The sequence below is a fragment of the Syngnathus leptorhynchus genome, chromosome 16, assembly GCF_054491065.1.
Source record: "Syngnathus leptorhynchus isolate UIUO chromosome 16, UIUO_Slep, whole genome shotgun sequence".
Taxonomy (NCBI): Eukaryota; Metazoa; Chordata; class Actinopteri; order Syngnathiformes; family Syngnathidae; genus Syngnathus; species Syngnathus leptorhynchus.
This window is the reverse complement of record NC_141210.1, coordinates 5,244,820-5,259,265: the sequence shown is the minus strand read 5'-3', so window position 1 is coordinate 5,259,265 and position 14,446 is coordinate 5,244,820. Positions and strand designations below refer to the sequence as shown.

At 45.0% G+C, this 14,446-nt stretch overlaps 2 protein-coding genes across 6 annotated transcripts in view; one reads left to right on the top strand and one right to left on the bottom strand.

Annotated features, from left to right (window-relative positions):
* The window catches only part of plekhh3 (pleckstrin homology, MyTH4 and FERM domain containing H3), a 39,881-nt gene extending 25,579 nt beyond the window's left edge, over positions 1–14,302 (bottom strand). The window contains exons 1-3 of one of the 5 annotated variants that reach the window (XM_085933285.1): positions 14,233–14,248; positions 13,948–14,010; positions 12,639–12,733 (exon numbers count right to left, since the gene is read on the bottom strand). In XM_085933285.1, the coding sequence (XP_085789411.1) occupies positions 12,639–12,650 (12 nt within the window). In that variant the 5' untranslated portion in view covers positions 12,651–12,733; positions 13,948–14,010; positions 14,233–14,248. Of the gene's footprint in view, positions 1–12,638; positions 12,734–12,953; positions 13,164–13,947; positions 14,132–14,165 lie in introns of those variants that run through there. The other 4 variants (XM_085933284.1, XM_085933286.1, XM_085933282.1 and 1 more) reach the window with 4 other exon arrangements.
* Positions 3,786–12,375, top strand: cntnap1 (contactin associated protein 1). The gene is made up of 24 exons (XM_085933280.1): positions 3,786–3,846; positions 6,008–6,109; positions 6,184–6,377; positions 6,449–6,602; positions 6,714–6,917; positions 6,985–7,169; positions 7,241–7,390; positions 7,465–7,726; positions 7,791–7,940; positions 8,013–8,187; positions 8,252–8,358; positions 8,431–8,553; positions 8,641–8,844; positions 8,914–9,070; positions 9,152–9,279; positions 9,358–9,531; positions 9,613–9,831; positions 9,904–10,143; positions 10,210–10,449; positions 10,516–10,643; positions 10,926–11,019; positions 11,099–11,329; positions 11,410–11,454; positions 12,176–12,375. Exons 1-24 carry the CDS (start codon positions 3,786–3,788, stop codon positions 12,373–12,375), a joined length of 3,927 nt encoding a protein of 1,308 aa, XP_085789406.1.
* Positions 14,303–14,446: the final 144 nt, after the last annotated feature.

Below are 14,446 nucleotides of genomic sequence, written 5' to 3'. Positions count from 1 at the left end.
ATCAACCTGGAAAGCTTATGACCGTTGTGCCGGGATCAGGGATACAAAGATATGAGAAGAGACAAAGGGGGATAAAAAGCAGCAGATAAAATGCCAGAGCAAGACTGAGACGACAAACTGGCCTGGAGACGCAGCACACGACGATGTCAAAACTACAAATCACAAAGATGTTGGGTTATATTTTCAGCTAATTCCAAAACATGGATAGTTTTGTACGTTAGCTAGCAGGCGTCTTCCTGTTAGTGTTAGCTAGCAGGTGTCTCCCTGTTAGCTAGTGCGTTTGAACCTAATATTTTGCCATTCCACCACAAAGTCAAACTCGCTTTTACCGCAGTTTAGCTAACCAACATCACAACAAACCCATCTAATCGCTTTCATGCTTGACGTGCAGTAATTATAAACAGCTAACGTGTGTGGCGCTAATGATTGCGGCGAGTGCCGAAGATAACTTATTGACAGTTAGGCTGTGCCGCCGGGCAGAGGGGCAGCCAGCCATTTGAGCTATTTTTAGCCTGCTGACTCCAGTAAAAGCGAGGCAGAATGAAGAACTGATGACACGATGCCAAAATGTGAACCTGGCCTGGATTAGTGGTGTACTTTTGCACGAGAGCGCGGTGGGGACGCACGAGGAATTCTGCATCCAGTGCAGCAAAATAAGAAAATAAATAAAAATAATTAAGTTGATGTTGCTTTAGATATGCTCGCAAAAACACAAATTATGCTGGATACTACTAAGTACTCAGAACCAGAGCAAAAATACTGTGTGGCTAAGTGAAATTGCATTTCCAACTTCTTTCTGGGTGACTGTAATCTGTGTGTATGTGTTGTCTCATGTTTCCCCCCCTAGGACGAGATCCAGGCTGTTGCTAGGTGCCGTGACCTCCAAAAGCAACACATTGGCGGATGCGGACAGTGCACCCTGCAAAGAGAAGGCCTGTATTTTGTTTCCCACCCCCAACTGCACTCAGCCACAGATACACACTCAAACACACCCTTAAACACACAAGGGTGGTTTAAACACACACTTCCTGTGTGGCAATGAAGATTCATATTCCAAAAAGTCAGCCTTTTGTTTAGTTTGGAACACAATTTCCAGTGTGACATCAATGCGAAAATGGTTTCAACCATCTCATTTCATTTTCTTTCCCCCCCTTCTGCACACCCCTTGCAGGTGCAACTGTCATGTTGTCGATCATTTGCCGCAGTCAGCATTTCAAGTCCAAGGCGGAGCCACAAAGGCGCAAAGACAGTTGGCAAACAAACTAGGAGGCAGACTAAATAACCGTGGCGGCTTGCGCATACGTGCGTCTGTGTGGTCGTGGATTTACCTTTTGCGTGTGTTACGAGTCGTGCACAATGGGAACAAAAGTGTCTCATCACCACACGTATCCGTCGGGCCGCAGCTGTTGTTGGCATTTAAACGTCAATGCAGGTGTGGAGGGAAGATAAGCAGAAGCAAAATGAATGGCTGATGACATCCAAGTGATGGAGTGGTCGCTACTTTCAACAATTCACGCCACAAAGAGGCCAATGGGATGGTCCACCATGAAGTCATCAAGAATTGGAGCAGAAGGCCGGCACGATACTATCAGACCAGGTTTAACTAGCAACAAAATTCCAAAGCTGCGTCACATCCAAAATGCGAGCGGTCAAACAGCTGATCTGCACCTCGGCAGTGAGCGGACACCGCCGTCCCGTTTACGGCCACCGCCAGGAAGCCGTGACAGCATGTTCTCATGGGAGCCAGCCAACATAAACACTCATCCCGGCGAGAACCCTGCTGAATTCCTCAGTTTCCCAACAGGCCTCTGTCAGCGTTATCTGCTTGTGTTTTGAGTTGATCCCACACACACGCACGACAGCTAAAGGTTCCTTCATCCATCTTCATGACAAGTAGCGCTCAGCCATGATAACAGATCAGCAGAACTATCGCATGGAAACATCTGGGCACGAGCTGTGACCCGTAGGGGTTGCCCTCGGGTTGTACGCGTAGGTGCATCCATGTGTGTGTCAGTGCACACCCCTATGGAAAACGCACACGACTGGGATGGGGGCAGACTGAAGCGCTATCTGGTGAGAAACAAGCTCCATTTGTGTTTGTGTGCAAAATAAGCGGGCGCTTGGGAGGACACATGACCGCCTGCCATGTTTTACAGATGCTCGTTTATTTAATTAGATGAATGAATGAACTGTTACCAAGTTGTATGTTTTGATATTTGCAACACCAGTGTGATCCAAGTGGTACCAAGCAAGTAAGGAAAGACAAGACTGCTACCTTGTGGTCTTTTGTTGCAACACACATTTGAGCCAAAAACTAAATTTCTCTAGTTATTAAAAAAAAAAAAAAGACACGTGGGACCACGTATGAATAAATCAACACATTTAACGGGAAGTCTGCCTTCTTAGAAAATTAATCTTTATCAGAAACCTGTATTCTAGAAATATGGGCAACATGAAATCACTTTTGCCATCTAATGTAGGAGGAGCATACAATCAAAAATGTATTATTATTTTGACAATTCGCTATGTCAAAGGTGATATGTGAATGGTACCAACATAAAAATGGCCACTGACTTTAAATGAGAACTGTTTCTCATTTATATGTTCTATCATAAATCATTTTCGATGAGAGATTTAACAGCACACGGCGCAGACAGATCATATAGACTGAAATCTGTGGCTTGTACAGGTCGAGAGTTAAAAGAGGAACAGATGGTGGGTGGGCCTGATTCTACATGTACAGGATGGCTTTTGAAATGATTGTTTTGTCATATTTTCATGCAGCTATTACATGCATTGTCTTTGCAGATACTGGTCTGTACTGGTATATCATTGTGGGAATGCTGTGGGCAGTGGGGGGCGGGGGAGTCCAGGTCAGGGTGGGGTGATGTTATGGGAGCTTACAAACAATCTGATTTGATTGAAATCACAAGCAAATCCGCAAACACTGGCATTCAATCTCACTGACACACTGACGTCCCATAAACCCACTTCTTAATCCCAAAGCTGTTTTTTTCCCCCCCCCTATTTTGTGGCCACTGTGTTTTGAATCACTGTAAATCCCCCTCAGACTAAATCTCACCCTCCCTCTCACGTTCCTGCCTCACTCGTCTAAAATCAAGCATAGCAGCTGGCATCATCATCATTATTATCTTAACCTGTTCTGGAACGTTGGCGGCCGGGCAGTGTACCTCTGTGGGAAGGTTACGGGCGGCCAATCGCCAAGGTTGCCCAGGCCTAATTTTGGGACCACTTCCTCGACGCACACGCGTAACTCGATGCGATCTGACTGGATTAAAAGACGGAGCTGTGCCAAACCGGGATATGTAATGTCAGACGAGCGCGGCGGGAAGCATCTTTTGTGCCTGGTGATATAAGAGGCCTAATGGATTATTTTTAAAAAGGATTTTAAAATATATATATATATTTTTTTATTAATGATAGTTTCTTCTTTTTTTTGGAAACTTTTTTCCCCCCTTTTCACTTGACTGCAAACACTCGCCGTGCTTTAACAAAACGTGCATTAGCATCTTAACATTCAACCATTTGAAGAAAAGAAGGAGGTGCGCGCTCTCGGTCGGTCGCAGCATCAGCACCAGCCTCTTATGCGCGTGCCCGCACCGGTAGAGGCTGCCCGGGAAGAAGAGGAGTTGGAGGAGTTAAAGTTGGACCAGTGTGGACGGGGGGAAAAAAAGAAAGGTTGCGATGAGAAGAGCACGCCAAGGGGACATACTAACGTCAAATTAACATTTTCGATGCGGGGAACAGGCGCCTTAAAGTGAAGGATGACTTGCAAAATATTGACTTTATTCTTCTTGTGTTTGGCTGCGCGACGCTGCTCGTCACGTAAGTCTCGTCATGTAGTAAATTTGTTGTCTTTTTTTTTTTTTTTTGGTTTCGTTTTATCCGCATTTGTCGTGTCTTTTGTGCAAAAAGTTGCGCGCATAAAACAACTTAAAGGAAGGAAGGACAATGCGTCTGTAAAGGAATCCTTCAAGGGCACATTGGCACGCTTTCTTAAAATCGACCATTCAAATATTTTCTTTTAGTGAATGCAATTTTGGGTGGGCGGTTGTTTCGTGCTGTTAGCGTGCACGCAGATCGCGGGGAGGGAACAGCGTCAGTCCCGCAGAATTAAGGTGAGCACGGACGGGACTGTCTGCATTGCAGTGCTTTCAGCTTGCACGCAAGTTTGAGCCCGGTGCAGCCTCAACTTGCACCACAGGGGGACAACGCTGCAGGGCTCGATGATGCGGCTGCATACGTCGAACACATTGCCAAAATTAAGCGTGCGATAACCCTCAAGTGAGATTTAAAATGGAAACTGAGGCACGAAAGCCTGACCGGGACCAGCCCACTGCAGCACTTTTTGGGGGGAGGCAGAACCTGTCAGTCAAATCGCCTCCGCGTACTTTACCTCATGGGGGGGAGGGGTCAAGGATCCCCGCAGTCAGATGTTGAATTTTGCTTAAATATGTTGTCATTAAATTACAATTATGTTGAGTGCATTTGCCTACATAATCCAACAATCAGGGAAGTTTAACTCTGCTGCATGCCTGTCATGCATGACTCAGTAGTTTTGCACTGATTAAGGTGGGAAAACTAGGGATGGGCACTAGTGACGTCACTTAATAGTTTGCAATATCAAAATAATCCTGCAGTGCGCGCTATGTTGTTTTGACTACATCGCCGTGCTTGTTTGAAGTATGCTGTTGGATACTGCTTACTGTGAATGAACCATCTCGTCTATGAATCGATATCGTTGCATTGAGTGGAAGTTGATCGGACACTAAGTGGAGGCCTCGCAGTGCAAAATGGGCCAACTATGCAATATGTGCAAAGTGGAGACAGGACGTTTGAAAGCCCTTCCCCTTACTTCGCAAGTTTTTTTTTTTTTAGGCCAAAAAAATGGAAGCTAGATTCCCTAGAAACTAAGACTAAAATGGTCTCTATAGTGACTTAGCAAAAGTGGCTATGTAAATAGAAAGGCTAGCTTTCGTGCTATAGTGAGGCTGTCAACAGTAGCGATAGTGACAGCAGTCTCACGGCTGGGTGACACTAGCGAGGAGGTGCCGCCCAACCTCCTCCTCCTCCTGCTCTCTGCATAGCGTTGCTGCAGGAGAGATGTGTCAGTTCGGTGGGGCCGTCCTACACTCCTACAGAAGACTGATGAGTCAGCACAAATAGAACTGGCGCTCTAAATGTGGCCACGCTGTCTCCACGCCACAGACATTTACTGATGAATTTGTAATAAGTGCAAGAGAGAGGGAGGGTGGCTTGAAGGATCCACGCAGGTTGCAGTTTTGCAACTTGACAACACCCTACGGCAGGATGCGGGGCTTTTATGGAAATAGTTGTCTCCCCTCTGGAGATATTAAAGCTAATCGATGCGCCTTCAATTAGATGCAATGCAGTGTTCCTCTTGTGGAATGTTCTGGTTCTGACTCGGGTCGAGCACTAATATGAGCTCTGTCAGAGAATGCAGGCACGGCAGGAAGGTCACATTAACCTTGTCAGCCGTGACTGGTCCACCTGAGGTTGTCCTTGTGAGGGAAAGACACGGAACAAAGCGAGGGTCCTCCTCTTTCAAATTTACGTTCTGGCTTATCAAGGTGTAGGACATTTATCCAGCCCGGTGACACAAACGAGACGAGGAAGAAGGATGGCATTTTGTATAGCTGAAACAGCAACTCACCTTGACACAATGTGAAACAAATTTTGACATTCATTCAGCAATAATAAATTGTGGGATTTTCTCAAAAATCTAATAAAAAAAAACGTGCTAGCACTATGTGGTTATGTATTACACTTTTTAGTTCACAAATTAAATTTTAATTTAATTGCCAGAGCATGTACTGTTTAATTAAAATCCAAAATGTCTGCTCTTGTAAGATGACCCCAAAGTGATTTCCATTCATTTTCTCATTTATAATGTTCAAGGAAGAAAATGTGCATCACATAAACTCCTCCTCCTTTTTTTCCCCTATCATAACTTATTTGCCCGTAGAAGAATGTGTTGACCCACTCGTGTCTGGCCTCTACGCCTCTTCCTTCCTGGCCTCCTCCAGGTATAACTTTCTCTACTCTGCCAGTTTCGCCAAGTTGTATGGTAAGTTTCTAACGGTATGACACTCATAAACATCTTAACATCACAACAACAACACACCTTCTTATTCCTTGTAGGCAGCAGTGGCTGGTCACCTTCCCTCAGGGATCGGCAGCCATGGCTGCAGGTGGACCTGGGCAGGAAGTACCGCCTAAGGGCCATCGCCACCCAGGGCACCTTCAACTCGTACGATTGGGTCACCAAGTACACCCTTCTCTACGGGGACAGGCCAGACTCATGGACGCCATATATCATGATAGGAGGCAACTCAGTAGGTGCCACAGGAAGAGGTGGGGCATTAGGCTATGACTCAATAACACCCCCGCCCTTATCTGTTCACAGACTTTGCCTGGGAATTGGAATTATTATCAGGTGAAGAGGAATGTCTTCCATTACGCCTTTACAGCCAAACACATTCGTCTGCTTCCCCTTGCGTGGAACACAGAGAACGGAGGGAAGATTGGTGTGAGGCTGGAGCTGTTTGGATGCCATTATGGTAACAGATCAATTCAGCGTACTCACCATATTATTTATTCTTAGGGGAAATTGGTAGGATTCCGCACATAAAGTAACTTTAATGTCCATCAAATGCGCCCCATGGTGTCAGATTCCTATGTGCTACAGTACAACGGGGATGACTCAGTGGTCTACATGTACCCCGGGAAGTGGTCCCGTACGTTGAATGACCACATTGCCATAAACTTCAAAACCCTGGAGCAGGATGGTGTCCTATTACACAGTGATGGAGTTCAAGGAGACCTCTTCACCCTTGAGCTCAAGAGAGGTCGACTCTATCTACACATCAGCCTGGGTACAGCCTGATCTGTCAAGGTTACAAAAGTCGTCAGGCTCATTTTCTGTTCCTTTCATTGTTTCAGGAAGTAGCGTTATACACAAAACAGACGGTCGGACCACTCTGGTAGCTGGCAGCCTTCTCGACAACCTACATTGGCACTACGTCACCATTAAGCGCTCAGGCCGTCAGGTGAATTTCACTGTTGATAGCCAGACGGTGACGGCCATTTGTAATGGGGAGTTCAGCCACCTGGATCTGGACAATAAGGTAGGCCAGCATCTTTGGCGAGTCTTAAGATCTGGAATAAACTGTTTTGGTTCTTTGGGTCTGTAATTTAGTTGTATGTTGGTGGTGTCATCGAGCCGAAAATGCCTCACCTACCGACCACCCCAAATTTCCGTGGTTGCCTGGAGAACGTCTTCATCAATGGCATCAACATCATATATAAGGCTAAGCAGGAAGAAGAGGACGTAGTCATCCCAAGAAAGGTATGCCGTCTAAAGTTTTGATTCGCTGAAGAATAGTAGGACAGTAGATTAAATTACTTTTTTTGTCTTTACAGAAAAAGATGCATTTTGCTTGCCGGGACATTCTTCTCAAACCGATGACCTTCGCCGGGCCTAACAACTACCTACAGGTGCCGGGTTTTTTCAGAAGGCCACGCATGTTTGTTAAGTTCAAGTTCCGCTCGTGGGACTACACGGGCCTGCTCATGTTCACGCGATTTGCTGACGACCTCGGCGCCCTGGAGCTCGGACTTAGCGAGGGGCAGATCAACGTCACTATCTTTCAGCCCGGCAAGAAGAAACTGCAGTTTGCCGCAGGTAATTAATGGACAAACTTAGTGGTGTGAATCTTCGATCTGACAGGCTTTTCTACTGTGTCTAGGGTACAGGCTTAATGATGGCTACTGGCATTCGGTTGATTTGGCGGCCAGAGATAACCTCCTCACCCTCACAATCGATGAGGAGGAGGGTTCCCCGTTGAAGATCACCAACCCCTTCACAATACGTACTGGGGACCGCTACTTCTTTGGAGGTGAACTGATCCCTAAGACTCATAAACAAAACCATCTTCTACCTATTCGCGTATCCATGTTCTTCTGTCCAGGTTGCCCAAAAACCAACAACACCATCAGGAAATGTGAAACCAAACTAAATCGCTTTCACGGTTGCATGCAGCATATCTTCATAGACAACGAACAACTCGACATCGATATTATCTTGCAGCGGCAGTGGGGGCGCTATGCTGAACTCTTGTTGGGAACATGTGGCATCACTGACAGGTGGGTAGCATCCCTTTAAACTCTTCTTGCCACCGATGCGAAGTCATTGCATTGTGTTTTCCAGATGTAATCCCAATCCGTGTGAGCATGAAGGCAGATGCATCCAGTCGTGGGATGACTTCATTTGTTTATGTGAAAACACCGGCTATAAAGGAGAAGTGTGTCACATGTGTAAGTATTGAACCCTCTTAGTTTGATGCCGTTTCTTAAAACAAAGCTATTGAATTATGTAAACTCTCACAGCTGTGTATAAAGAGTCATGCGAGGCCTACAGACTCAGCGGAAAGTACTGGTCCGGAAACTACACCATTGATCCAGATTTGAGTGGACCGCTAAAGCCATTTGAAGTATACTGTAAAATTAAGTGTAAGTACAACTAATGATTTGTATCACATTTGTGACTTGTCAAATCATCACTATGATCTTGCTGTTCCTTGTTCTGAACCGCTCCAGCATATAAAGCTTGGACTGTGATCTTGAATGACCGCGTGGATGGTACCAAGGTAACAGGGAGTTCGATTGACAATCCCTACATCGGCAACGTCAACTACTGGAACGCATCTTGGGATGAAGTCACCGCCCTGGCCAATACCTCCTTGTACTGTGAGCAGTGGGTCGACTATTCATGCTACAAATCCCGGTTTCTCAACACGCCCGGTGAGTCTGCCTTCAGAACCGTAGGAATGAAAAGCTAGGATTAGGATGCTGACACGCTCTCTGGTTCAGGCGGAAGACCTTTTGGTTACTGGATTGGTCGTAATAATGAAAGTCACTATTACTGGGGAGGAACATTCAGAGAGGTCCAAACGTGTGGCTGCGCCATCAACCAGACCTGTGCTGACCCCAGGTATCAATGCAACTGTGATGCAGACTACAGACAATGGTGAGACAAGGGACATAATGTTTACACGGTCGGTATCACTGACATGAAGGTATCAGGATGGTCATTGTTATCAACCTCCAGGCACTCCGATAAAGGCTACTTGGACTTTAGAGACCATCTTCCAGTCAGGAGGGTGGTGGTGGGAGACACCAACAGGACAGGCTCAGAAGTACAGTTCAAAGTAGGACCTCTGCGCTGCCATGGCGACAGTGAGCTCAACACTTTAGGTTTAGTTTTTGCTTGTATTTGAGTTGCTTTATCTCACAACCGTGCCACACTGTTTTCAGGAAACATCTGGAACACAATATCCTTCACCAAACCTGCAAACATAACCTTCCCCACCTTCAAGCCAGGCTCCAGCGCTGACATTTCATTCCACTTCAAAACATACAGATACGACTCAGTCTTCTTGGAGAACTCCGACGATCACCTCAAAAACTTTATCCGACTAGAGCTCAACAGTAAGTTCACCCAAGCCAACAGTGACCTTTACTCCTCATTTGATTGACCTCTTTTCTGAGCCTTTTCTTCCTTCTTTCCAGCGACCCACAATCTTGTATTTGTCTTCATGGTGGGAGATGGCATCCAGAATGTGACACTACGCTCCCCCGTGCCACTCAACGATAACGAGTGGCATTTTGTCCAGGCTGAGATTAATGTAAAATTGGCTCGACTCAAGGTCGACTACCAGCCTTGGACTGTCAAACGTTTCCCCAGTCAGACTTTTGTCACTATGAACTTTACAAATCCTCTTGTTGTAGGTAGGTGACTCAAAACTGACCGATACATTAAAGGTCCCAGAAGCAAGTCGCATAACCACTGTCTTATATTAGGTTCACGTAACCGCACCCAAAAACCCTTCTTGGGTTGTCTTCGAGGGTTGAGGTTGAATGGCGTTCCTCTGGATTTGGAAGGGAAAGTTGATGAAGAAAAAGGAATCAGGAGGAACTGTACCGGCCAGTGTCTCAATGCCTCCATACCTTGCCGTAACAGTGGCCAATGTATTGAGGCCTACGCTTCCTACACCTGTGACTGCAACAACACTGCATTTGATGGGTTCTACTGCCACAAAGGTGAGTACTTGGGTCAACCGAGAACGGCATTAAGATGATTGGCTTCTTCCATTGGTCTTGTTTAAGATATCGGTGCCCACTTTGAGCTTGGCTCTTGGCTGAAGTACACCGTGCGGAAGAAACCGATATCTGAGGAAGCAGCTTGGGCCAACTGGATTGACCCGCATTACGACAATTTCAGCCTGGGCTATAACGACACGGCGGACGACATAGAGTTCAGCTTCAGCACCATCTACAAACCGGCTGTGCTGCTCTACATCAGCTCCTTCGTCCATGACTACATTGCCGTCGTGCTGAAGAACGACGGTAGGGATCGCATGTGGCATGACCTTTCATCACTCGGCCGTCAATGTTGACTTTTTTTTCACACAGGTAGCGTGGATCTGAGGTATAAACTGGGACTCATCACGCACAAGTACGAACTGACTCGCCGTAACCTTGCTGATGGATACCCCCATTACATCAACATCACCAGACACAACAGGACCATCAAAACGCAGGTCACCGCTCCGGTTCCTCCCACCCTACAAACACCCAAACAAAACAGTGCAACTTTGGATCGACAGTATTTATGCTTATCTTTCCCAAGACCCTGAAAGGTTAGAAAAGATACCCCTTTTCTTACTTGTCAAGAGCCTCTTCTTCGGCTTATCAGCGTGATTACGATTCGATTTTCACGATGAACGAAAACCAGATCTCCAGTTGCGAGAACAAAATTTACATTATCTGCGTCATCTCACCTGGAGATAAAATGTATAAAATGCTCTCTCTTGTTTCTACAGGTGGATTTTATGGAACCCATTGTTGAAAAGATAACTTTAGTGGAGGATGCAAGATTTGACTCTCCAAAGTCCATGTTCTTGGGCAGAGTGATGGGTACACATCTCACTTCCCTGCTGGAAAAATATCTGTTATTGTAAAGTACTGTATTTTGAATATGTCCTGCGTCTTCCAGAGGTCGGCGACATCGACTACGAAATCCAGAGGCACAATGCTCCAGGCTTCATTGGCTGCATCTCGGGCGTGAGATACAATGTCTATGCCCCTCTAAAGGCTCTTTTCCGGCCGAATGAAACGGATCCGCCGGTGACGACGCAAGGTGATGTCTCAGAGTCAAACTGCGGCGCTTTCCCTCCTGTCTTTGGTTACGTCCCATGGGAGGTGGATCCCTGGTTTACCACCATAGGTATGTCAGTTCACATCTAAATATAGAAGTTAACTGTACCTACACTACTTTATTTCTGATTGTTTATATCTGACTTTCAGATTATATATACATTCATGATGACCTTGGCCTATTCTGGATCATAGGTGAGTCCACAATTTTAGTTCCTAATCACCTGTATGTGATCTTAAAAATCCATTAAAAAATTATATCTCCTTCAATTTAAGACACATTTATGACATTTTTGTGAATGAACCTGATATTAAGTAACAGTTTTTCCCCAATCCACCACTTTAAAATAGCTTCAAAATGGTAATTTTTTGCAACATAGCTCCTATTATTGAATCTCAGTGTCAGCATGTTTCACTTGAGAAGCCTAGTGCCCTCCATTATTGTATTACAGATGCGGGGACAGACTGTACCGACTCCCCCACTCGATCCACGTCTGAGACTTTGACCGGATCAGCTCAGTATAGTCTGGGCATAGTGTAGGGCTCATCATTTTACTGCCAGTCATTGCTAGACAATACAGATTAATACGTCAGCAACGCTCAGATTGAGAGGTATTATACTAATGCGAGACGTCATCGTCAAAGATTACATAGAGCAAACATCCTATGAAAGGACATCCCAAACCTGGCATACAATTATTGCTACAATGAGCAGGAAAAAGCAAAGCAACAGTAGTATTGATTTATTATAATAAAGTATATTTTAAACTAGAGGTGGCCGAGCATATGACACTAATACCATTAAAATTACAGTGACCGATCAAAAGTGCTGATAGGGCAAAAGTGCGTACTGTTTGAGCATCTGCCTATGAAGTGGCTCTTATCTCTCTCTATAACTGCTATTTTTATCCTGCAGTCATTGTCATTCTGGCGCTGCTCCTTCTGCTGGCCGGTTTGTATAGCATCTACGTGTATGCGTACCAGCAGAAGGGCACCTACCGCACCAATGAGCCCAAACACCTGGATTCGCCCAGCAGCGCCCGGCCCTTAACCGAGACGCTGAGACGGGAAAAGAATATCCTACCAGAAATTGACGAAGAGTTCAGGAGCGGCTAAGATAATTACCAACACATGGGACCAATGGGACAGTGACTTTGGGAAGGACTTACATATGTTACATGTCTTTAAGTTGATTTTCTTGATTATTGATTTCTAGCTCCTCTGAGTCTATCACTTGTGGGTTTAGCTACCATCATGGTTAATTAACAGGACAATCTGCCCTGCATCCTAATTTGGCTTGCTTTGATAAACTGAGTTGAGGTCAGATTATTTCTATGGTATTCCATCAGGATGCATTCCCGGACTCTCATTGTTCTTACCTGATGGGTCATGCCGTGGGCTCTTTGAGTGAAGTTGGTGTAGAAGTCAGTGGATCGTATTTGTTGTTGTTGTCCTGGGAATGGTCTCAGATGTCCTGGTTTAAGACCAAAAGAAAGACATTCAAAAAAAGTACCACAATAAGTTAAACCCACAAGCAATAAGACAAAGCCCAACTAACACCAGTGTCACCTAACTTATGTTTTCCAATTATTTCATCTCTTCTTTTATTGTATTTTTTTTTTAAACCCCAGTTTGGGTGGGATGGAATGCCTGGTGCTGTACAAAGTTTATATTTTGTCAAGTTCAAAACTTACACATGCGAGTCTCACACTGTCCCGCAGGGTGAAATACTGAAGTGCCTCATCTGAGCAAGCTTGACCCCACTCAAGTATCCACAAAAGATTCATTAGAAGGCATTAGGAAACAGACTTAAATTATTTCCTGGGCCCATTTGAGGCTATCGTATGGACCGTGTGAAACCTGCACCTTTAGCTGACAATCTGGTGACATCCTAGCTCGCAATGTGCCCATGCAAACAAAGTAAAGAAAAAAATCCATCTTACTTTTGGGGAAAAAAAGCCAACCTGAGTCATACATGTTGGAAAAGCATGAACATAACACAATTATGGTGCAAAGGTTTGTGTACTGTGTGTTCGAAGCCTAACCGCTACAGTAAGGCAGTGCAAAGAATGACCTCGCAGCTTTGCTGATTGCAGTACCGTATCTATTTAGCACGGAGCTTCAGACTGTCATAATGATGGCTAACCAGGTGTCCACATACAATTTCTACTTGCATCCGTCTTGCTTGTTAACTTTTGTCAGGCTTTTCAGAAACAACAATGATGGAGTGAGGACGCTTACATATAAACATACACACACTCTAATTAGGGTGCTTTCACACCAGTAGTTCAAGTAACAAATCAGTTTGTAAAATTCTTCTGTTTCCCCCATTTCCAACAACACTGCATTCTTGATAGGAACTGAAAATATAAGAACAGGTTAAAAGGAACTGCTGGTGCGAAAGAGTCCTAAAGCACAAAGTACATGTACAGTACAGAGGACCATGATGGTGTATTACTTCCAATTCACACATTTGCTAATAGATTTAGGGCAACATGTTATAAATTAATAACTCAGAGCCGACTCACTCTTTGCTAGTAGCTAACTGTATATGAAACAAAGCATATGGCCTAGCATGAACACATGATAACAAGCTTCTTTACGTCCGCAGATGCACAACAGAGAGTGTAAAGCAACTCTTTGAATGTCACACGAATGTTTGTTCAGGGTAAAGAAAGTACATTTTACCTGTAATAGGCCTTCAAAGTGTATATTTGTTGGCTTGATTGAAGATTGTACATTGACAAGGTACTAATAATGTATGAAATTGTACAGATGGCAATTATAGGCTCTATTTTTTAATAGTGTGCTGTAAACACGAATGTAAATGAGCGTTGCTAGAATACAGGTGCGTCTGTTAGCATAGTGTCAGTGTCCAGCTAGCATAGCGTTATCATCTCACTCACCATGCGTGGTCCCCCAAAGCGTTTGTGTGCGTGTGCACGAGTGTGTGTGTTTTCACTGTTTGCCCACCTAGAGACGAGAAACAAGCAGACGCGCACACATACCAACAACTAATAGACATCATGGTAGTGTGTTAGTGAGCATCAGTAGATGCGCTGAATGGTGTAGAGCCTTATATGTCCACTAGAGGGAGACAAATCAAATGTCCAGATGCTGCGGTCACTACTTGACATTGATTAGGCCGAAATGACAATGCTCCAATTTGATTGCATAACTCTCAGTG